General features: G+C 45.6%; 1 protein-coding gene across 3 annotated transcripts in view; it reads right to left on the minus strand.

Annotated features, from left to right (window-relative positions):
* Window positions 1–16,864, minus strand: part of NUP153 (nucleoporin 153) — a 71,831-nt gene extending 54,967 nt beyond the window's left edge. For all 3 annotated transcript variants that reach the window (XM_006261980.4, XM_019494872.2, XM_014611598.3), the window contains exon 1: window positions 16,613–16,864. In XM_006261980.4, the coding sequence (XP_006262042.1) occupies window positions 16,613–16,696 (84 nt within the window). In that variant the 5' untranslated portion in view covers window positions 16,697–16,864. The remainder of the gene's footprint in view (window positions 1–16,612) is intronic.
* Between the last annotated feature and the right edge of the window lie 7,084 nt (window positions 16,865–23,948).

Genomic DNA, 23,948 nt, shown 5'->3' on the forward strand with positions numbered 1-23,948 from the left:
TTATAAAAATTAAGACAATGTGATTTTGAAACCACAAGAACAGGCAGGAAAACTCAAAACAAATGTACTACCTGAAACTACTTTCTGCTTTTTAATATATCTATTTAAAAATATTGATTTATTTCAGGCTGAAAGGATTAAAAAACTTCAGCTACACAACAGCAGTCTACCTTATAAAATGGCTAAAAGACCACACATGAGGTTCATATAACAACTTCAAATGTTCAGCAGCACACATTAAAGCAGACAGCAATGGGAAATTAGCCATCAATAAGCATCTTTTAACAGTGTTTAAGTTTTCACATCTAGCCCAGTTCTCATGGGTTTTTCTTCTTGTCACACAGTTTACCTTCTTAAAACGCATGAATCATCAGCATAATCAAAATGAAAACTGACAAACTGCTGAAGCTAAGTAACCAAAGTGATGTGGGAGTAGGGCAGAACTGCACATTTGCTTTTATTTTGTAAATTAAGTTCCAGTAAACTTCTGATTCAATATCAGTAGTTTGCTCTGAACAGCGTGTTACTGGCATGCCACCAATTACATAATCTTTTGGAAAGTACTTCATTTAGGGCAACTGGAACACTTCCCACAATTTGTTTCGTAGAATCGTGAAGGAAGGATTGTGTTTCTACATTCCCACATTTTCCTTTCATTCTTTAAAATGAAATCTGATAATAATATTAAAAAATCTAGCTACTTTGAAGCTAACATCTCAAAGACAGCAAAGCCCTATTATGTATTTTAATATTGACTGGAAATCTACAAAGTTCAGATAGCCTATAATTACCTATTTCATCATAATGCAAGAAGCTGGCATACACTCTCTGTTGGAGACATTGTGCCTACCCCCAACCGGTCCCAAAGAATTCAAGCTCCAATAGATTAAATCCTGTTTCCAACCTCACTCTTCTAATACTGAATGATTCTGTTCACTGTTTTAATAATACTGATCAACAGTGGGTGTTGCATCAGGGCACATGCTGTGTTGAGATAGCAATCAATCAACTCCAAAAAGGGAAAGAAAAACGTAAGTAGTGTGAAAATACTCCTGTGTACAGATGTGCCTCCTCAAGTTTCACTGAAGATGTTATACTAAAAGCAGAAAGGAAAAGTTAGTTCTTGTTCAGCCTGAGAACAGAATCTGGGGATTGAGTTAATTATATATATAGTTTATTTGTAAGATTACTAGATGTACATTCTGTAAATACTTCTAAATTTCTGTATTATATTGATGGACACCCAGCTCTAAATGGTTTGCTTCCTATAAATAAAGCTTGTTTCAGGTCAAAAGCACAACAGCAGGCAAAACAATGCATAATATTAGGATGGCAAAGTAGGGCATAACTCTCTGGACAAGTACTTTTATCCAAGTATACACAGTATTTACTCAAATCTAAGATGAGGCTTTCCACCCAAAGAGCATGGGAGGAGAGAAGCTTTGTCTTGGATTCAAGTATGGCTGGGGATAGGTGGCAGCTCAGCTCTGGGTTTGACCCCTAACTATGGGCTGAAGCCAGAGCAGTTGTTGACACCTCCCCACCCCCACCCGAGCTGGAATGGCTCATTTGGCAAGGGATGGCCCCCATGGCCAGAAGCACACGGGACAGGCTGCAAGGTTGAAGGAGGGGGGGGTCCTGCAGCCTGCCTCCCCTGTGCTTGCCTCCCCCACTCCCTCTTTCAGCCTGGCACACCACCAGTGGGTCCCCCCCACCCTAGTTGCTTTCTCCCCCTTTACCTTCTGCTCTAGCTCCAGTCCCTTCAGCCCTGACCTGGAGCTGCTACCACTTCTCCCTGGCCAGGCTGGGTTGTGCTGGACCAGGGCCACCACTGCTGCTGACTGTCCCAGAGGAACAGACCTGCAGCAGAAGGCAAAGGGTGGGGGAAGGGCAGGGAGTGGGGGAGGCAGGTACTAGGGCAGGGATGGGCAATTATTTCGGGCGGAGGGCCGCTTGTTGAGTTTTGGTGAGCTGTCAAGGACCGCATGGGTAGGAGGCGGCTCCGCCGCCGCTTCTGCTGGCCAGTGCCAACCCATTCGGGCTTGCCCCGTCCCCAGGAGCACCTGGGAAGCTGGCTTCAGCTGCATGCTGCTCCAGATGTGACAGACCCGGCCAGGAAAAGTGGCATGCAGCTGAAGTCGGCTTCCCACGTGCTGCTGGGGATGGGGTCTGCACCAGCCAGCAGAAACAGCGGTGGAGCCGTGTGCCACTCAGGACTGACCAGCGCAGGTAGGGGGAAAAATGCAGCTGAGCCCCTGCTTACCTGCAGGGCAGGGCCCTTTCCAGTCCCATGCAGCAAAGCAGAACCCGGCCCATACAGTTTCCCCTCACCAGCACCATAGGTTCTGGCCCGGCCCCCGCTCCCCCCAGCTGCAAATGTGGCCTGAGCCAGGGGCAGGGAAAGGCCAGCTGGGTCAGGCTGAGGTCAGGGTTGGTTGCCTCATAACCAGAAGCCAAGGAAACAGCCTGAGGTGCTGCAGCTGACTGCTGGTGAACCCAGAGGTTTTTAGAGAATTTGGGTTTTGAAGGGGCTCCGCAGGCCGGAGGGTAGTGCTTGGTGAGCCGCATCCGGCCCACAGGCCATATTTTACCCACCCCTGTACTAGGGGAACAGGCACAGGGGACAAGAGTCAAGGTTCTGGCCCCTCATCCTCCAGCGGCTGTTTTCCCCACCACAACAGTGGGAAGGGAGCAAATTTAAGATGACTTTCCACTAATCAGATTCTATATGTACATAATCTATTGGGGTGGAGTTAACAGCATTTTCCACAACTGCCTGATGCCTTAAGACATTCGTTAACAGGCACATAACATTTTGCTAAATCTGCTTATTTTAACATACCCACATTTCATTTAGAATACTCTGGGTGCATAAGGTGTCCAATTCAAAATAACGTTACTTATGTGGTCCCTTTCACATTAGTATTTGAGCATACCTAGAGTATCTGAAATAGAGATCTCCAAAAAAACATGCCACCTCTTCCTACCCCTTTCCCACTAACCTGTAGGAAAATTAGTTTATTTAGGGGACTAAACCTACATAATTTCTCATCTTCACTTGTCACTGTTGTAGCAAAACCAGTGGGAACACTAGTTAAACCAATCAACATTTTGATTACTAACGACATCATCCAACTCTGCTCAGAATGTTATAATCACTTTCAACACTTTAGCTTTATCTACACTAGGAAAACTACTGTTAATTGCTATCAGAAGTTGAGCTAGTGCTAAGCATGCTTGTAAGTGTCCACAAGGACAAGCCACATTCAGAATTATTTCTGAAACAATGACCAAGAACTGCTCAGCATCATTTGCCACTATTAGAAGCACCCATACTGTTGGTATCATTATATGATATATCCTGCTTTACTAGTGAAATCCTCCCTGCTACAAATATTCACTTTTGCCACTCTGGAGTAGTATAGCAGCTCATTAAGCACAATTTAGTGTTAAATACAAAGGATTAGAGGAGGATTGCAGGATTACTTAGAATCACCTGCTTGTATCAACATGGTGGAGCTAGCTTCTTAAATATCAAACACAATAATTAAAAAGATATAAACAACAATTTCAAAGAAACTTATCTTTTTGTATGGTCAGAGTTTTAATTAAGTCAGAAAAAGCACACTAATTAGCCTTAGTAATTTTAGTAGGCTAAATTTATTTTAAAAGATAGTCAAGTCATCTTACATACATGCATATGCTTAAAATACCTTTGTGCGGTGGTAAATATAACAGTGTTTACACTGGCTTGTTGATGTTTAGTCATCAACCATATGATTTACCAGGATTTGTTCAAGACGCGTACTACTCAAGAATCAGTGCTGTTATGTCTTTTTATCACAAAATGAGCTGATAATAGGATGTGCTATTAGGATTCCAAAATGTAATGTACCAATCCTATTGGATATTAATCCTGTTATCTTATTCACAATAAGAGTTCCTGTGGCATCATTTTTTAGTTAGATTTAAATAGGAAAAAAAAAAATTACCATTAGAAAAATCAAGGCACTTCAAAGTTCCAAAAAGACCAATGTTTGAGATCTGGTATACACACAGCCCTAACTGAGAACTAAGGAAAGTAGGAAAAGCTAAATAAAATTAATTTTTACAAAGTAACTCTTAATTAGATGGCAAGGCCATCTAAAATTTTAACAGGGCTCAAGGAAGCCTAGCCAACACTCATGTATACTGAAGCAGCTTTGTCAAAAAAAAATTAGAAACCACAATTAACCCACAACACTGGAAGCTGCAGTTAATTTAACCTTGCGGCACATTCACTCTGCTCAGCTTGATACATGCAAGCAGTAACTGCATGAACCATTTGCTTGAGGAAGGCTAACATGCACCAAATCCCTCTGAAAACTGTATAACATCAGAGACAAAACAAACTAATACTGTAATAATGGTACTATAATAAAGGTAATATCATAATGCCTAATTCAAGCAGCTAGTGTAGGAGAGCTAAACCAGTCTGCTCCAGCTCTTAGTGTAATTTCCATTAGTGTATTAAACCAGTAAGTATGACCTCAGTCCTGGCCTCAGAAAACAAGACAAAAAGCAATATCTAACAGAGTTAAGATTATAAATGCAAAATATAAAAGCTATAAAATAGGAAAGTTATTATCATTAATAGTGAAGATAAAACTTCTTGTGTATTTATATTTGTAAATTGAGGACAGCATTAACAGTTTTAATTTTATTTTACATCAGGTGAGTATCCTGAAACATTGCATACTCTATGGATTCAGGACCCTGGACTCCAGGACATGGGCTGTTTGTTTCTTAAATGTCCAGCCTAGACTGCAATTATTTCACTGAAGACACTACTGGAAGCACACAGGATTTGTCTACTTTGGAAAAAAGTCTTGTATTTGTTTAATTACATCTATTAAAAAAAACAACTAGTGAAACTTGGTAAAATAGAAACACTTAAAATTGTTTGACCCTTGCTTATCAAATTAAGATGAAATGATTTGAATAAGAGTTAAATCAGATTATGTACATCTCCATTAGGAATTCACACCAAGTTAACAAGATTGACTTTAAACTGATCTATTTAAACCAATAAAACTTTTTAATGTAGACCAATCTCAAATGCCATGTTGATGCCACAATAAAAGTGTTCAAGTAGAATATATCTCCTGTCTACACACTCCATTATATAAAGGACAGCAATTTAATGACAATAGCTACTAAATAATTGGCATAAAATCAATTTGAAGGAGATTGATTTAAAACAACACCACACAGACAATGCCTTCCAATCAGTTATAAAAAGCAGTTAATATATTTTTCCCCCAAAGAAACAGAAAAACTGCAGGAAGTTCAAAATACATTTAAACGAACTATTTTAAAATGTATGCCAATTATATTGGTTCTATCCCAATATATTTATAAACCAAAAAAATCAAACTAAATTTCTGTATTTTAAAGCGCTAAGAATAGTAATTATAATAAATAGAAAAAAGTCATAAGAACCAAGACATTAAAATGGGCTATTTACTTAGAAAGCCTGCTTAGAAAAACTGGGACTGTTTTTAAGGACAGAGCAAGAAACTAACACTTTTAAACACCTCTTATTTCAACAGAAGGCTTCAACCACGAATCTTAATCAGCTTCCAGGCATAATCTGCATGATTCAGGGGACTAATCATGGCAGACGAAGGCTCTCTCTTCTAGGTCACTGGTTCAAATCCAGCCCCGACTGACAGCAAGCGGTTCAGTGCCTGAAGGAAACTAGTCCTAGATTTAACTCTTAATCCTGGGAACACACTAAAACTATAAATGCTTTTTCTTTTAAGTTTTTAACATGCATCAATTATCAGGGCTTAAAATACAGTATTTTTCCTAACAAAAACAAGGCCAATACATTTGTGAGTCAGCACTTAGCTTAGAAAATAATCAGAGGTAAATACCTTGGGTGCAGCTTTTAGGCCAAGTACAGACATTCAAAAAGTCCAAGCATGAATTGATTCAATCTTTGCAGGTTAGTCTAACCTGTGTAGATTGAACTGAGAAACCAGTGAACAGACATTCACTTTTGATTCTGGAAATGCAGCCACATGCCTGCAATGACTCAGGCTAAAAGCCAGGGGCACTAAAGTGAACCCTCTCTTCCCTTCTGCAGTGGTCAGAAGGCTGGAGGGAAGCTGAGCTAAGGGAGGGTGGGGGAGCCTGGGCAGGCTCCGGCAGGCCACTGAGTATGAGTGGGGAGGGGTTTAAACCCCTAGCCTGTGGGGTCCCCAGCTGGGGTCTGCCCGATTCAGCCCTTCTCCCACCTTCGCCTCAGGCAACCAGCAAAGAGCTAGTATCTGGCCATGCCCCCATCACTCAAGCAGCTTGGGGGGGGGGGGGGGGGGGGGGAGAAGAGCCTGGGAGGGGGAATTTCCCCCTCCCTTCCCCCCCTGCAACCAGCATCTGGCCATACCCCCCCACTGCTGGGGGGGGGGGGGGGGAGCCTGGGAAGGGCTGTCCCCAGCCAGGTTTCCCACCTCACCCCCTTGTCAGCCAGCCCTCACTGCTCTGGCTAGGGAGCAGAGGGGGCAGGTCAACCCTGCTCTCTACAGCAAATAGCACAGCCCAGTCAAGGGCTGCAAAGCATCCTGGGATGCTGGGTGCCTGCAATTTAAATAAAAACAGGAAGGAGTCTGGCACAGAAGTTTCATAAACCGGTTTGACCTAAATTAGCTAAGTCTGATACTACATTCAACCAGGTTTATCTTAAACCAGTTTCAGCCACTTTGAAACTGGTTGATGTGCACTAAACTTCTGTTCTGTTACAGGTCTAAACCAGCTTCTGATCACTTAAATTAGTTTGTGTGTAACTTCTGTCTGGACAAATGAAATAGCTTGGACAGTTAGACAAGCTGCTGAATGCCTGCCATTCTTCTCCAGGTCTCAAAAACTCTTTTCCAGGTAACTAGAAGAATGCTTTACATTCAAATACTTGTCTAAGTCTAGCATAACTATGCAGTTGGTCCAGTAAAAGATATCACTAGAGGTACACCGATATATTGGACCATATCAGTTCAGCATGACAAAAGAAAACTTGACATCATTGGCAGTCGGCTTTTTTGGGCCAGTATATCTGATAACATAACTGATAAATGTCATGAACATGTGCAGAGCTGCAGCATACACGCAGCCAGGAACGTAGCCTGACAGCTTGGAGAGCAGCATCCTGTTGGTAAGTCCGTGGGGTCGGGGGAAAGGGGCATGGGGGAGGCAGACTGAGGTCCCCATAGTAAGAAAAGGAATGGGGCAGGTGCTGCCCAGCCAGGGAAGGGTGGGGCATGGGATGGATCCATGGGCAGCTTGTCTGGGGAGCGCGCGCCCCGGGGGGGGGGGGGGGGGGCAGCATAGCTCCCGCCACTTCACACACCCCAGGGGGATGCTTGGGGGGGCATGTGACCTCCGGATTCGTGTGGGGTGAGGGTAGGCTGCCTGCTGCAGGCTTGGGGCCAGTGGCTCCAGTGGCCTCTTCCCGGCAGGGGCTGCACCAGGACTGGGCCTGGGGTGGGCAGCAGCAACACCCGGGGGGGGGGGGCACTACAGGGTAGGCTACAGCCACCCCAAAATTCACTGTAGCTCCCCCTCCCAGTGCCACTGCTGCTGCCCTGCCTCACCCCGAGCACAGCTCTGGCCCAGCCCCTGCCAGGAAGAGGCAGGCACCAGCCCCCACCCAGCACACAAATCCAGGGGGGCCCATGCCCGCCCCAGGGGTGCACACAGTAATGGGGTGGGGAGGAGACAGCTCCCCCTCGTGCCCTGCCTGCCCCAGTTGGGCAGCACCTGCCCCTGCGCCATTCCCTCCCTCACCATGGGGGTCTCAATCTGCCCCCCCCTCCCCCCCAGCCCCAAACCCCTCCCCTCCAGCCCCAAACCCCTCCCCTCCCACAGACCTACTGGCCAGACACTGCTCTCCAAGCTGCTAGGCTGCATACTGGCTATGGGATCAGTATTGGCTGATATGGCTGGTTAATTATCAGCAAATTTTTTTTTTTTTTTTTTTTTTTTTTTTTAAATCGGTGCACCCCTCAATATAATCCAAAGAAATCCCTGCCTCTTGCATAATTCCTGAACCATCATGGCTATAATATCACTAACACTTCATTTTAACTAAATGAGCTGAGCAACTACAGGCTGAACTACAGAAAACCAACAATGACCCCATTCTTGAAAATATTAGTATTCCCTCCCCTGTTTAAAAAGAACTTTCACAGTACAACAATCCTGAGACGGAAAAAATTTTACCTCTTACAAACACATTACTTTCCTTCCCTTTCCCTCACTGGTTATTGAGCATTTTTAATCTTTCAGCAAAATAAGTTTAATGATGCTCACACTTAACTGAATGCAATTTCCTGATATTTTTTGTGTTGTTTGTTTGTTTTTAAAGAAAGACAGTATTGGGGGATCATGGTGGCATGTTTTATGAACAATTTATAGACTAAATATACATGCTGGTGTTCAACGGACAGTAATACAGCAAACAAATGGAGTTAACTGTAGTTGTTTGATTTTTGCAGCAGCATTTTTAAGTAGCAGAAATAATTAAATGAGAAGTAAAGGCGGGAGAATATAGAAGAATTATGCCTCATCTACACAGGATAGTTATACTGCTGTATCTTTTAAAGCCTAACAACTCAAGAAAGTTGTCCCAGTTATACTGATATGATTATATCAGTATAGTTAAGCCCTTCTGACCACCTTGCACTCCAGTAAGACCACCGATTTTCATTTTAGCTTAAACCTCTTCCAAAATGAAGAAAGCTGAATTAAAAAAACCCAACCCTGTTCCAGAGGCAATATTGATACAGCTCTTGCATCAGAATAAGCCTGCCCACATGCGGGAGCTGCATCAATATTGTTAAACCTAACTGTCTATATTCACAGCTTACTTTATAACACTGAACACGCTAAAGATACAATCTCCAGCAAGTTAAAAGGGAGGCAGGGACTCTCCATACAACAGCAGAGGTACAGTAACTATTCAGGCAGTTACCTACTCTGACCTCTCCCACTCTAGTAAGTGAAAACTGACCTGCAGCAGCTTACCCTTAAATTCAACTGGGGTTAGAGCTGTCCCAGTTTAGCTTTCACTTACTATACAGTAATTACAGACAGTTATGTGCCATTTACTCTGCAATAAGTCCCTGTCCATTTTTAGCTAACTGCAGTTTAACTGTTTGTCCACACCTTGCCATCTTATTCAGGGTTAAGAGTTTTATCTTAACCCTGTTCCCAATTAACGTAAGTCAGACTGGATAAAACCACACATATGCACACCTGCTCTAAAACCAAAATAAGAACATAGGATGCACCTGTTTAATAAAGCCGGTTTAAATAACAGCTTCAGTTAAATCAGTGCAACTTTCTCATGCAGATAAGCCATAAGGGTTCAGACAATGCAATACAGAGTCAGATTTTAGAATAGAAAGAAAAAAAATCACAGCGGGTGATAGAGAAGACTAGGAGATGTTTAAGAGCAGTGAGTGATTATTTCTGTAAAAGACATATGTTGTCCAATCGTGCATGGCTCTGCTTTGAAGAACAATCAAATGAGACTAAATAAGGGGACAAACTAAGGAATTATGCCAGAGTTCTGTTCTGAGTCAGATTTCAGAACTTTGTTAGTAAGTTTCTGAGAAGCACTGCTTTAAAGTACTCAGTGCAATTTACCTGTATAGCACTAGAGGTCTATAATGTTTTACAAACTTTAGTACAGGCCAGGAAAGTCCAAACTTTTCCATAGAACACATAGTAATAGAAAATTCATAGTGGGAACCACTTCCTCCTCCATCATGACCGTGCAAAATTTCCATTCCATAATTTGTAGTTGCCCAATCTTCATGCAACAAATACATGAGCTGCTTACAAAGTAACACTAATTTATTGTAGTTGTCCTTTTGCATGATGTAGCATCTGAAAACATCGTGGTCTACAAACGAGTTTTGAAAATAGTAATATCGCCAAAATAGCTTAAATGTGTTCCTTCTCTGTGGGAAGCTCACAATTTAAATTGAAACATTTGTTATAATAGTATAAGGTGCTGCATCAGGATATGTTACTTCACTTCTTCAGAAAAAGCTCTCTCCATAAAATAAGTTATTCTTTCATAAGGAGTAGGTTAGAATATTCACCCATACAGACAACTATGATTCTACAACCTTCTCAACATGTATTCTGGAAGTTTGTATTAATACACATTCCCTAGCTATTAACAGTGATGAGCCCTTCTACAAACTTTTCATACAACTATGCTAAGCTACATCTAAGCTGAACTGGAATATATGAAACATTAGCGAAAGTGCCTGGATCCAATCTGTACTGGCATTTCAACCAATGCTGACACCACTGCTAACCTACTTACAGGAGAAAAGAGAATAATTTTAAGTCCTAATAGATCCTAGTAAACACAGATACAGATGCTGCCAGAGATAAAACCTAAGATTTAGTGATCTATAGCTCTGTACTTAAAAGATGGGCAGATAAGCCTTTAGCACATATTCTGTGAGCTTTTAAAACTAATTAGTAGTTAATGAGGCCAACTAGCTATTAAACTTAAGCAAACAGTTGGACACACATGACTATTCAAACTAATGTAATTCTTTGATAGTTATATCAGTATAGTTACAATTATATTAGTATAGTTATGCTGACATAACTTTGTACGTAGGTGTTCCTCTAATGAATGTTATATTTAAACTAAGAGATACCTACTTCATGTCAACATTACATTGAGGACCATAACATTCTGCAAGTCGTGCCTATTCATGGGATATAAACAGAAAGCAATGAATGAGAAGATGCCTCTCAAAGAAAAGAATAAAAGTTACCCTGATCTAAATCATAAAGCCTGCCTCCCCCATATCGCAATATTAAAAAACCACTGTACTCAAAAGCAGAACAAACTGGAAATCAGAATTAAAAAACGTGTTAAAAAGTCAAGTGAAAAATTGATTAATTTAGAAGTTACAACATAGTGTTTTGAGGCCTAATCCTACAACTACTCTGCTGGGGCAGACTCCTCCACTGTGCCTCAATGACTTCAAGAGGAAGCTAACTACTCAGAGATGCTTGAATCATCAGGACCAGAAGACTTCCAGATAACTGTTTTCTACTGTAATTCTCCTTCTGGAATACCACAGTAATACCAACACAAATCCCAAAAGTAAAGAAGTGGCAGGGATGTAGCTTATCTGGTTGTAAGCAGAAGTGTGAATCACATTACTTTGGCACGCTGGCTCATCTATATAATGATTGGTTGATATAGGCAGACACACACACATACACACACTTAGGAATTTGCAATGGTACAACTACACAGTGCAAAAAAGAAACTTTGACCATCAATGCCACAGGCCTTAAGATTACAACCACTAATTTGAACCTTAAAACAAATGTACCAGGTTACAGTGCCAGGCTTAGAAAGACTTGCCAGTGTGAAAGCTTAAACACGGGAAAAAAGAGAATCACTTTTTTATATATAAGAATTTTTGCTCTACCTCTTCTTGACTTAGGATGACTGTTCGAACAAGCCTGCATGTTATGGCCTCCATACCAAGAACAATTTTCCAAGCTAACCCAGCATAAGACAAATGGCACATTAATGCCAGGAATATGAAAACCTGCAAAGACAGTAATACAGAGTAGGCAACCTTGTCTGGCTGAAGGCTGGAATAACCCACCCAGGTCAGACAAGCATTAAGATCCATCTGCCCAGGTCCGCTGCTGGGTTTGTCCCTGGAGCAGCATGGACAGCACCAGCCATCCAAGCCCTCTACCACTGAATGCTGTCGAAGCCCCATGTCTGCAGGCCAGAACCAATGGTTCCATGGGCCAGATTCGGCCTGAGGGCCCACTAATGTAAAACAAGACCTAATTTCACAACCAAATACATGTTATTTTAATAACTCAAGCAATTTCACTGAAGCAAATGCAGTAGAAATTATGACAGGTAGATCCAATAACAGGATTTGATGTCTGCTGCTGCGACAACTACCTTTGGCTCCTAAAGAGGAATCCAGAACACAAACGTAGGTGCTTAGGCTCTTTATACAATGGAGTGGGACAGTCAGACAACTCAGAATAGAATCCAAAGAAGCCAACACAGGCAGCAGGGAGATGTTAAAGGTCTTTACCCTCATGATGGACTTACCTAGAACTAGCCTAGTACTACTTCATCATAGAATCATGCCAGGATTACTTTTTTTTTTTTAATGAAGTCAGCGAGAAAGTTAATGGTAATGCCACCCCCTTCCTAAAGGAAGGCTAGTGGTTAACACCACTTGCCCAGGTAAGAAACCACAGCTCAATTCTCTTCTGCCTGCATGTATTCACATCCACATTTCACTGCTGTTTTCAAAGCCATACCACTATGTAAAAAAGAACACAAGGTACCTTATGGCCAGAAAGTGTGCAAAGGGGAACCAAGTACAAAGTCCAGCAATTAAGAAACCCAATGGAGAGTGAAACGTGGATTCTGGTCCCTGCTCCAAGCTCTACTTAATATATTAGGTCAGTACCCTTAACCACTGGGTAAGTCATCCTTCTCTCTCTAGCTCAACTAATTTTGCATTCCTCTCTGCACAGTAGCCCAGCTTCAACAAGAGTGGAAATCATGCCCTCTAGAACAGACAGGGCAATTATTTGGGCCCCAAGGACCACACAGGGAGTTTTGATGAGCTGTTGTGGGCTGGGTCAGCACCCCCTCCTCTACCATCAACTCATCAAAACTCCTTATGAGGCTTTGGCCAGGCAGGGAGCAGTGTTTGGGAGCTAGATGCATAGGAAAGGCTGATGCTTCCTGAACTGCGGGGGGGCAGGTATGGAGGGGCATAAGCATGAGGGGGGAAGGCCAGGGGAGGCAGCAGAGCTCCCTTAGGGGATGCAGCTTCAACTGCCCCTGCAGCGCTCTGTATGGGGCTCAACACCCCCCCCACCCAGGGCAGCCCACACCATGCTCCTCTACACACCCACCAGCCCAGCCTTGGTCATGGCCCCAGCTAGCATGCAGCTTCTGGCAGGGCTGCTCCCAGTGTGGCTGTAGCTGGCCAGGTGTTACTCTGCTCCCCTCACCCCCAGCCAGATCTGCCTGGCTGAAGCTTCCTCCCACCTGCCCGGAGCAGTAGGAACAACTGCTGCTGGAAGCAAGGGGAGCAGAGCAGTACCCTGAGGGCTGCAGCCATACTGGGAACAGCCCTGCTGGGCCCAGGCCGGCACAAATGAGCTTCAGCAAGTTGCCTCCAACTCCACCTCCTGGCCAACTTCCACACACTCTGCCTGCCCACAGTTGACAGCTCATCACACCAGGTGGCCAAAGCAGGTGAAAGGCAGCCAGGAGCTGGAGGCAGAGCCCTGCGCACTGAGGCAGAAGCACCCCCTGCCCAGAGTGTTGCAGCAGGGGTGAAAGGAGGAGCCACAGCTGGAGGCAAAAGCAGAGCAGCCCTATTGGCCTGGGCCCTGGCCAGCACCCATAGCTTCTGGTGGGGCTATTTCCAGAGCAGTGGTAGCCAACTGGGTGCTTCTCTGCTCCCCTTGCCTTCAGCAGCAGCTTAGTCCTCCTGCTCCTACTGTGCCACTCCAGGTGGGCAATCAGGTAGGGAGGCGGAAGCTTCAGCTGGGCAGCTCCAGCTGGAGATGAGGAGAGCAGAGCAGCACTGAGAACACCCCCATTGGAAGCTGCGTGCCCAGGCACAAGTTGGGACCCAGGCATGAGCGGGTGGAACTTGGCCCCATGTGGAGCACTATGGGGGCAGCCGTAGGCTGGATCTGGCCCATGAGCCGTATTTTGCCCACCCCTGCTCTAGAATATCATGCTCTGTAAGACAGGAGATATGGGTCTAAATCCTCTCAGGCAGAAGAGGAAACTCACTGAGGCCCCATATTCTGAGCAAGTGCAAAATCATTAAGCTTTCACAAAACAGAGCAAACAACTCCTTGATCAGACCTGAGACATCCCACTGGCTCAACCCCCTTCCTCCAGCTACCTCTAAAGCTGCCAATGTATCCTACAGGTCAGGGGTAGACAATCTTTTCCAGCCACAGGCTGGAATGACCCAACCCTGGCTGGGAGATAGGTGGGCAGCCAAAGCCTCACATCCTGCTATATGATGTCTGATTCCACTGGTAACTGCTAGGTATGCTTGTAGAATATCTACTGGACTAAATCCCTTTAAAGACTTAGCTGGATCAATGCCTACTTTTTAGTTTCTGATTGGGGAATAAGTCTGAACTAGGTTTTGAAAAGACTGAGTAGGTTAGCACCAAGGTACTTCTGGGTACATGCAGAAATAGAAATTTCAGGCAAAAAAAAAAAAAAAAAAAAAGAAGGAATTTTAAGGTTACAGACTGCAGCATGTATTGAAGAGAGATGCCTCAAGAGGCAGGTCTGATTCAGAAGGTTTTAGGATTGCAATTTTTTTGACCCGGGTGCCTAAATTCTTTCAAAGGTCATTAAAAAAATTTAATCTAAAGGCCAACAATTTAAACTTTATTGAGGGCTCCTTGCAAGGTACATTTTCCAATGGAGGCTGTCCCTAGTGGGATCTACTCTGACTGGACATCAGCTCTCAGTCATGGCTACAAGCAGAAAACTAGACTGCACATGTAGGCATACGTGCAGATTAGCAAACTACCACACAGCAAGGACACAGGACTCAACTGTTTTGCTTTTCAAATCTTCTCATTTAATAGATTATGGAGGGCCACAGGGATCACACTGGAAGGTTGCATGTCTTGGGCCCTAGTCTAGACTATTAGCACACATCGGCAAAATTTAAGCCTACTACTTAAAATTAGCTGCCCAGAAATAAATATGCAGAATGTTCTGCAAGTTTGCAAGCTCAACCTGGAAAAGTGCTTTTTGAAATATCCAACAAAACATGCACAATTTAATAAACCAATGAGACAATGGAATTTAAAATTATTACAATACAGAAAAGAAACTTTCCTCAGATATTTTACCGTATTTTACCGTAAATTTGATTGGTATATTTTGGTTTCAGTATCTATCTTTACAGCTTTATCATTCTTCAACTAGGTCTCATCATCATGCACATTACCTGATTTTTCAGTTCTGCTTCACCTTTTGCAAAAGTATGTCAATACTTGATCTGAAAGAGTAGCAACTTGCTTTCAACAGTTAGATGTCTGTGTCATTAGGCTGCACCAGAATTTCCGAGACAAATGCACATATCACGCTGTATAAAACAATATTGTGCTTAAGGCTGTACACAAATTACAACTCCCTGTTAATGATTTTGAGAGGAAATATGTCATTGTATATATATCTGTGCGTGTCTGCCTCTGAGCATATATCAACATCTATCTAGATCAGGGGTTTTTAAACTTCTTAGACTCAAGGCACTCCATGATAAACTAAGGCACCCCTTGGAAAATGTCATCTCTTAGTTTTCACTTATTTTTTGACTACGGAAAATTAACAGAGCAACTCTTCAGTTGCAAGGAACTCAGAAAGACTACAACAGGTCAGAATGGTTTTGATTCTGTGGATTATATGAAGGTGTACTTTGTGAATCATGGCTGCATACCTAGCATTTCCAACACTGCATGGCACCCTGCAGCACCCTAGAAAGGATCTCAAGGCACCCCAGGATACCATGGCACCCTCAGTGAAGGTACACCCCCCCAACCTGTATCTACACACATACACGCAAATCCTCATTTACATGGTCTTCTAGCTGAAGTTACTAATTAAAAAAAGCAGTAACTTAGACTGTTGCCTTCAACACTTCCCTTAAGTGTTCCCAAAGTGATACTAGCAAAGTACACAGGGGCACGGCTTATGCAAGCCACGGGCACATCTCAAACAGGTGGCAAGCTGAGGCATTAACAGGGCAGACGCCTTCCCTCCTGCCTGCCTCCAGCAGCTTGGGCTATGCACCCAAGACAGCTCCCTGGGGGAAGAGCAGTGATTTGCTAACAAAAACTCATTCTCTCTCCACCCAGGGAGGCAAGGCACAGAAGGGGAAGGCAGGAGAGCAGTTTATGAAGCAAGATTTCCCGCTCCCCCTTCATATTATATCACACCCAGGATGTTCCAGACAAAAGCCACGTGTAGGGGACCACTCTTGAAAAACTTCAGAGGAAAGGGGCAGGGAAGGAGGCTGTGATGCAGAAGCCCTCAGTGGAAGCACCTGGGGGGGGGGGGGAGGAGTGGGGGGCTTTGTAAACTGGACTGAGATGGGCAGAAACAAGGGTTCAAAGCAGCAAAAATCTGAAACATCAATGGAACAAGATAAAAAAAAAAGTCAGGAAAAAAGTCATCAGGAAAAAATATACTGCACCCCTCACAAGCACACACAACATGCAATCCCCCCATATCCTCCTACCACAGGCAGGGCTGGAAAGCCCCTCTGGCCCAACCACCCAGCCATGTCCATCCCTTCAGCTATTCCCACAACTGGGAGCCCCCCACCATGGGACACCCCCCGCCTCAAACGGGGCTGCGGGCAGGAAGGGGTTAACCCCCCATTTTCCCCCCCGGGGCGCAACACCCGCCAACGGCCGCGCCCGCCACGCGGCCCCGCCCGGCGCGGTGGCTCCCACGTGGGCCCGGGGCCGCACCCGCCCGCAGGCCCCTCACCTGCTTGCCCCGTGAGTAGGGCGTGGAGGCGCCCAGGTGGTAGCGCCGCGTCCGGATCTTGCCGCCACCGCTGCCCGAAGCCATGATGGGCCCCGGGCCCTTCCCCGGGTCCCGCGCGCCGTCCCTCCCCCCGCGGCCCGGCCGCTCCCCGGCCCCGCCCCTCTGTGCCGTCACGGGCTCTGCGGAGCGGCGCCCCCGCCGGCGCGCGGCCCGTCTCGCGGCCTCCCAGGCCTCACGCGCCGCCGGTTCAGTCCCGCCCGCCCGCGCCGCGTCCGAGTCCGCACACCCGTCCCCCCCCCCCCACCCGCCCCGTCCGGCCCAGCAGCCAACCACGCGAGCGCCCGCCCGGGCGGCGGAGCATCACTAGCCCGCGCCCTGTCCCTTGCGTCATCCGACTGGGCGCCTTACCCGGCAGCCCTCGCGCTCCGCCCCGAGGCCTCCTGGGAAGGGTAGTTCTCGCGCGAGTGGGGGGTGCGGAAGGACAGAGCAGAGCGGAAAAGGAGAGGGAGGGAAGGCGGGAGCGCCAGATCGAGGCTGTGACGTAACCCCATCGCCGCGCCCTCAAGCCGTAGCTCGGTGATTCACTGGGGCTTAATTACCGTAATGATCGTATTTGTGGCGCAATTTCAACCCTTGCACGCTGTACCCCTAATAGATAATACTAAAAGTTGTCAAAATGGGCGCTCATTCTCGGGGAAGCTCATTGGTGCAGCATATGCAAAAAAACACCCCAGGTCACTCTCTGGAGGGTCTTAACCAAATTTCGGGTTTGCTGTCATCACTTTCTCCTGACAGCTTGCCTCGGAATGAAGAAAGGCTTCAACTTGGATGCCCCAGTTCTCCCTCACTAGAGGTTACAGGTAGCAATAAAAAAGTAAATGAGGCTGATTCGCATACTTATTTGCATACTTTTTTCAGTGTCCAATAGTTTTGCAGAAAATATGAAATTATGGAAATTATTGTATTTAAGACCTAGCAACACTGCCTCAGAGGAGCCTCACAAAGTTGTAGAGAAGTGGGGCTGGAAGCAGCCTCCAGAGGTCTAGTCAACCCCCTGCCTGAGGCAGGATAAGCCCTCGACAGACCAACCCCTACAGCCCTCCTCTAACCTCTATGAAAGACCAGGGTTTGAATTGCACTTTGACTCTTGGGGGAGCGGTCTACAAAAAAAGTTGGGCTGCCCATCATGATGCCCTAATAAAATCCCCTAAAATCTAAAATCTACCCTGGAGATCTTCAAAAGGAGACTGGATGCTCACCTTGCAGGGATTATTTGACCCCAGCAGTCTTTCCTGCCCAGAGCAGGGGGCTGGACCCAATGATCTCATACGATCCCTTTCAGCCCTAAACTTCTGTGAATCTGTACAATTCTGACACTCCCTTCCTGGTTATGATTTTCAAATCTTACAGGAGGGCTCTCATCTCTTAAGCAAGGGGGGGGCTCAACCTCCCCTCACCCCCAGCTTCCCTGTAATTTAAACCCTTCGAAAGACTTACCCTCAGCCCTGGCATAACAAGGACCTCACACCCGAAACCTGCTGCAGGACAGTGGAGTTCTTCAGCATCAGGGAAACAAAAGGCTCTATATATGTTTACAGCCTTTATATAGAGAGTTTTTGTTTCCCTCATGCTGAGAAACACCACTGTCCTGCAGCAGGTTCAGGTGTGAGGTCTGTGTTGTGTCAGGGTTGAGGGTAGTCATTATATATATGTTCGTATAAAAATTTAAACCACAGTTGATGGTAGTCTTACACACACACACCATTTTAAAGACAGTCTCAAAAGAACTTTCCCGGGCCTGATTTCTGCATTGGGCAACAGCTATGGGTGGATCTAGGATTCTGAAAAGGGGAGGTGCACATGGTACGGTGCATCATCACAGTTTTGCCCAGTGAAAAAGATGCTCGAAGCTCTCTTGATAGATATTAGCCTAGAGCTCTAGTATTCAAGTTAAGATTGAAGCCAAAAAAAGAAAAAGAACAACATGCATTGGAATGTGCATGAATTTACTCAATTACATCAACTAACGAGGCAAAAAATAACCCAATGTTGTTTTGTTTGTCTTGGAGTCATTTTAGTTAAAGGCATGTCTCTCTTTCAGATCCCTAAAACAAAACCAAGCCATCTTGAGCATCTAGGCACAGCACATGTGCCAGAGCATGACATGTGAAGGCATTTTGCTTGGCACACATGCATTGGGACAGACAGCGGGGGAGCCACAAGGGGCCCAATCTTTGTTGTGGCAGTACAGCCCCGGCCCCTTCCCTGCTGCCCACCCTGAAGTGCACATACACCCACCACTGGCAATGAGCCAGGCCAGGGTTCCAATGACCCTAGTTCAGCTTTTTGCAGCCTCCTTGCAACCTGCCGCAAAGAGCCCAGGCTCCTGCCCAGAGCTGGGGCCTGCTGTGGCAGACAGCCAGGAGTCTGTAAACAGCTGCACTGGGATCCACAAAGCCTAGGCCCAGCTTGTTGCTAGCAGCGAGTGCACTTGGGCCTCAGGGCAGATGGCAGAGAAGGGGCTAGGGCTGTACTACCACAACAAGGATCAGGCCCCTTTTGTCTGCCTCTGGCACATCTTACAAGTCAAGGTTGTAGGTGTTTTTGGCACTCTACCCAAAAATGTTACCAACTCCTAATCTAGACAGTTCCCCCAAGTGCTCCACTGAAAGTTAATTTCTACACTTGAGCTAACATTCACTTGAGTTTGTGTTCCTACACCTGAAAACCACTGCTGGACTCTGAAATGGGAGCTGTGAGACTAAAAGCAGCTAGTAGCAGCATGGTAGAAGTGAGAGCTGGACGAAGGGAACCATTAAAGACTATTTTAATGGAAAGTTTAGAAGGAATTGAGCAAATTCTAATGAGCCATTAAGTCAATGGACTCCCTCACTGCTGCCTGAATAGAAATGCTGGCTTTTAACTTTGGATGGACTAGAAATCAAAGCAGGGTACGAGTGTACCAGTGCACCGCCCTCATCCCCAGCTGGCATGCACTAACCTTAGGTTACACATGCACAGACCTTAGCAGATCTCTCTCACTCCTTTTGTTTCCCCCCCCCCCCCCCAACCAATCCTCAACTTGCTTGTGGGTGGGGAGGGGCCTCAGGGAAAATTCCATAGGAAAGCAGGACCAAGGACAGTGGTGGTTTGATTGCTCAGGTGAGAAGCTGGTGTCTTTTTATTTTTGTTTTTTTAAATGAAAGACCGAGTTCAAGCAGGAAGTGTAGCTTAAAGTTTTCCCTCCAGCCTCTTCTTGCAAAAAAACAAACTTTTTCCAAAAACCTCCCTTCAGCATACCAAGTCGGTCTGTGCAAAGCGGCTAGTATTCGCTTTGGATTCAGCTGATTCGGGGGGGACAGCGATTCGATTTGGTGATTCGAAACACTGTCCCTAATTGATTTGGCTCCCGCCAAATGAGCCGAATCTCCGAATCACACAGGCCCCATCCCCTGCCCGCTCTCAATGGCTGCCCCGCCCAGCTCCTGGCTCTTTGGAAAGAAAAAAAAGAAAAGAAAAAAAGCCTAGCACTCACCAGCTGCTGCCAGGCACTGCCCCATGCTGCATGCGGGAGGGGGGTGGGAAGCCCTCTGTCATGAGCCCACCCCTGGCTGCTCTCCCAGTCCCTCCGTGGCTGCCCTGCCTGCCGCAGTTCCTGGCCCTTTAAAAGACAACCAACCAAGCAACCTACCCACCCTGCTCTCCAGGTCCTGCCTGGCAGGGGGCAATCCCCACTGCCCCCCCCCCCACTTTGTGGGGCTTTTCCACAAGCCCCCAGAAGCAGCAAGGCCACTGCAGGAGCCAGCGAGTCCAGGGTAGGTTATTTGTTTATAGGGCTGGGAGCTTGGGTGGGCAGGGGTCAGGGGTTTGTGGCAGAGCACCCCCCATGCAGCAGAGGGCAGTGGGGGGGCAGCAGGGATTGTTGCCCACCTGGCAGCACCCAGTGAGTAGGAGCTTTTTTTTTTAGAAACTGAGAGCTGGGGTGGGCGGAGCAGCCATGGGGAGGTGGGAAGGGAATAGGGGCTGGCAGGGGTTCCTCTATAGTCCTCTTCTCCAGCCTTCCCTCCCCCACCCCGTACTTACCAGCATGGAGTCTGGGTTCAGCTCCCTGAAGCAACCAGCAGGGACTGCCAGAAATCACTGAAGTTCTCCAAAGTGATTCAGAGAGCTTCAAATAGATTCAGACCTTTTAACTAGTCCCCTGATTTGATTCAGAGTCAGAGATTCAACCACTAGAAAAAAAACAAAAAAAAAAAACTGGGCCAAATCTCCTCCGAACCAAATCAGCACCCAAAGCTTCACCCAGCCCTAATACCAAGTGATTTGAGACAGTTGTCTGGAGGGAAAGAGGTGGATTAAGATGAAAGATTTGGAAAGGAACGTAGGAAGATAGATGACCGAGTCCAGCAGTGATGCTTGTTACGCAAGACTAGGATTCTGTTACAACTCGTGTTGTTATAATCAGTAAGTAACAACAGTTTCAGGTTCATTTATTTTGTGGCAGCTGGCAACAAGACACAGAACTGGCCTTAAGTGAAGCAGTCATGTTTCCATCACACATTGGGAAAATTAGAAGAAAATTTAATTTTCAATACATAAAGATAAGTTCCTGTAGTGAGCCATTCTATTTTGTTCACAGCACTAGTCTGCTTCTGGCCCTTACTGAGTAGGCCTGTGTGAAGCAGCTAGTATTCACTTTGGATTCAGCTGATTCTAGGGACAGCGATTAGATTTGGCTATCTGTATTACTGTCCCGAATTGATTCAGCTGCTGCCGAATCTCTGAATCATCCAGGCCAGACCCCATCCCCCACCCACTCTCCCAGCCCAGCAATGGATGCACCACCCACCCTACTCCTCTTTAGAAAAAAGCCCTGGTACTCAACCAGGTGCTGCTGGGGGTGAGTGGGGGGGGAGGGCAGGGAAGAGAAGTGATAGCTGCTGCCCCCCCACTGAATGGGGGGGCTCTGCACAAGCCCCCCAACCCCCCTTGCTCCCCCAGTCCCCCCCACCTGGGCCAGCTCTAGCCCTTTAAGAAAAAACAACAAAAAAAAAAAAAGTCAGAGACAGCCTTGCATTCTGGCTCCTGCTGGCAGGGGGGTGATCCTCACTGCCCTGCAGGGATCTCTATGTGAGCACCCCAAAGCTTAAGGCCAGTTCAGGAGCCGGGAATCCCAGGGTTTGTTTTTTTCTTAAAAAGGGCCAGAGCTAGCCTGGGCAGGGCACCAATGTGGCGGGGGCTTGTACAGAGCCCCCCCCATGCAGCATAGGGCAGCAGGCAGCACCCTATGCCCAGCAGCACCTGGTAAGCACCGGGGTTTTTTGTTTTTAAAAAAAACTGGGAGCTGGGGCAGGCAGGGGACCCTATGGTCCTCTCCCCCCCCTGCTACTTACCAGCTCTGAGGCTGCTGCAGCTCCCTGGGACTGTCTGAATCAAAGCTCTCAGAATCTTTTCCAAGATTCAGAGAGCTTTGGATTAATTCAGACCTCTCAATTGGTCCCGATTCAATATGGATTCAGAGATTTGGCCACCAAAGAAAAAAAAAAAATCATGCCAAACTGAGTCACTACCTGAAGTGTTGCACAGCTCTATTACAGAGTAGCTGTAGCGCTTCACTATTTCCCCAAGTAAAGAAAAGTAATGTTTCAAGCTTGGATGCATAAACTCCACAAGTCAGTCACAGGGAGAGATTCTGTCTGGCTGTTAAGGATAAACAGCAGCAAGGGAGGTAGTGGTGAGGGAAAAAAAGAAATCAAGTGGACTGGCTTTTGGTATGTGCAGCATTAAGCTGAAGTGAGTGCCTTTTTCCAAATTTAGAGTAAGTTGGGAAAAAGTACTCCCATGTCAGACTAAGTGTCCATACTGGGAGCTATTTTACAATAGCTATTGCTTTTACACACTACTTTATTCCAGAATGTCTGCACAGGAAGTTATTCCTTAAGTGACAAACAAGGGTCAAAGACTGAAGACAATGGAACAAGGTGGATTTACACCAGCTGAAGATCTGACCCAGGATTTTTGTCCATGTATATCAAGTAGTGCAGGAAGACGTTCAAATTTTCTTCCGGTTAAGATCTTAGCTACCCTTACAGAAAAAAATCTGAAGTACCCATTTACTCTTTTCGTCCAGTTCCCTTTCCCACTGTAGTTTTGTAAACAAACATTTCCTATAATATAACCTGGTATAAAAGGCTGTTTTCTTTGGGCAAGAAAATCTGAAATTGAAAAATGAAATGCGTAACGAGAGAAAGAGTCAACAGTTGATGGGTACAGGTAGCACCTGGTAGTACAAAACAAAAGTTAATTATACTAGAATAATATTACTATTAAATACCCTTGACAAGCCAAAACAGACTTCCAATGGGTAAAAAGTGAAACCAAGTAGACAGTTGGTGCAGGTTTTTTGTTTTTTAAAACACAAAAGGTCTACTTAAGAGATGTGGAGTCCGTAAGGCACTAGCCACAGCTCAAGACAGACAGTTTGGGGTCAGCATTGGAACAGATGCAAATTTATGCATAGTCATCACAGCTGGTACACTGCACAGAAACAATGGACATGCCCCCAGGGTCATGTGAAAGCAGCTCTCCAATCCCACTTCTTATCATTGCATCAGTGATAGGGCTGGAACAACATCCTCAAGCAGGGAGGCACAATGCAAAGACAGAAATAAAGGACATTTCTTGTCAATAATCAGAAAAGCAATAAGCAGTAGGGGCGCAGGCTGGTGAAGGGGAAAAAGGTGAAGACAAGGTAAGTCTAGGACACAAGTATTAGGTTCTTGTGGCAAATCCAATTAACAGTACAAGCTGCAGGTAAGATCTTATCTATTTTGAAGCAGTTTGCAGCCTTCACTCTCAAAACTTCTGCTGCTTAAAATAGTCGGAGGGAAATCTGAACCCCTTCTAGAATTATGCAATTAGCTTGTTTGCTTGCTGTTTAGACAGACCTTGCAATAATGTGGGCTTTGGGGTTTTTTTTGTTTTGTTAAGTTACCATAAGAGCTGTCCCCAATTAGAGAAATAAAGTTTTAGAGCTTTGATTGGACATGAATAAGATCAAAAGCCACACTGATCTTTAAACCCTTTCAAGAACTGACTCAGTAATCAGATGCAGGAACTGTTTTTTCCTTTTTCTTAACATTTGAATCAATGAACATTGTAATACAACAGCAACCAGGATAAATGACAGAAGTGGGTGGGAGGGAGGAAAACAGCCCTCCCCCACAAAGATAAGGTTTCAAGGACTTTGAAGGATAATGCATTAAATAGACTTCAACTGCCAAGCTCCAATTAGTCATTCTATGTACCCCAAGCGCAAAGCTACTTTTTTTGCTTT

Source organism: Alligator mississippiensis, chromosome 3, assembly GCF_030867095.1.
Source record: "Alligator mississippiensis isolate rAllMis1 chromosome 3, rAllMis1, whole genome shotgun sequence".
NCBI classification, from domain to species: domain Eukaryota; kingdom Metazoa; phylum Chordata; order Crocodylia; family Alligatoridae; genus Alligator; species Alligator mississippiensis.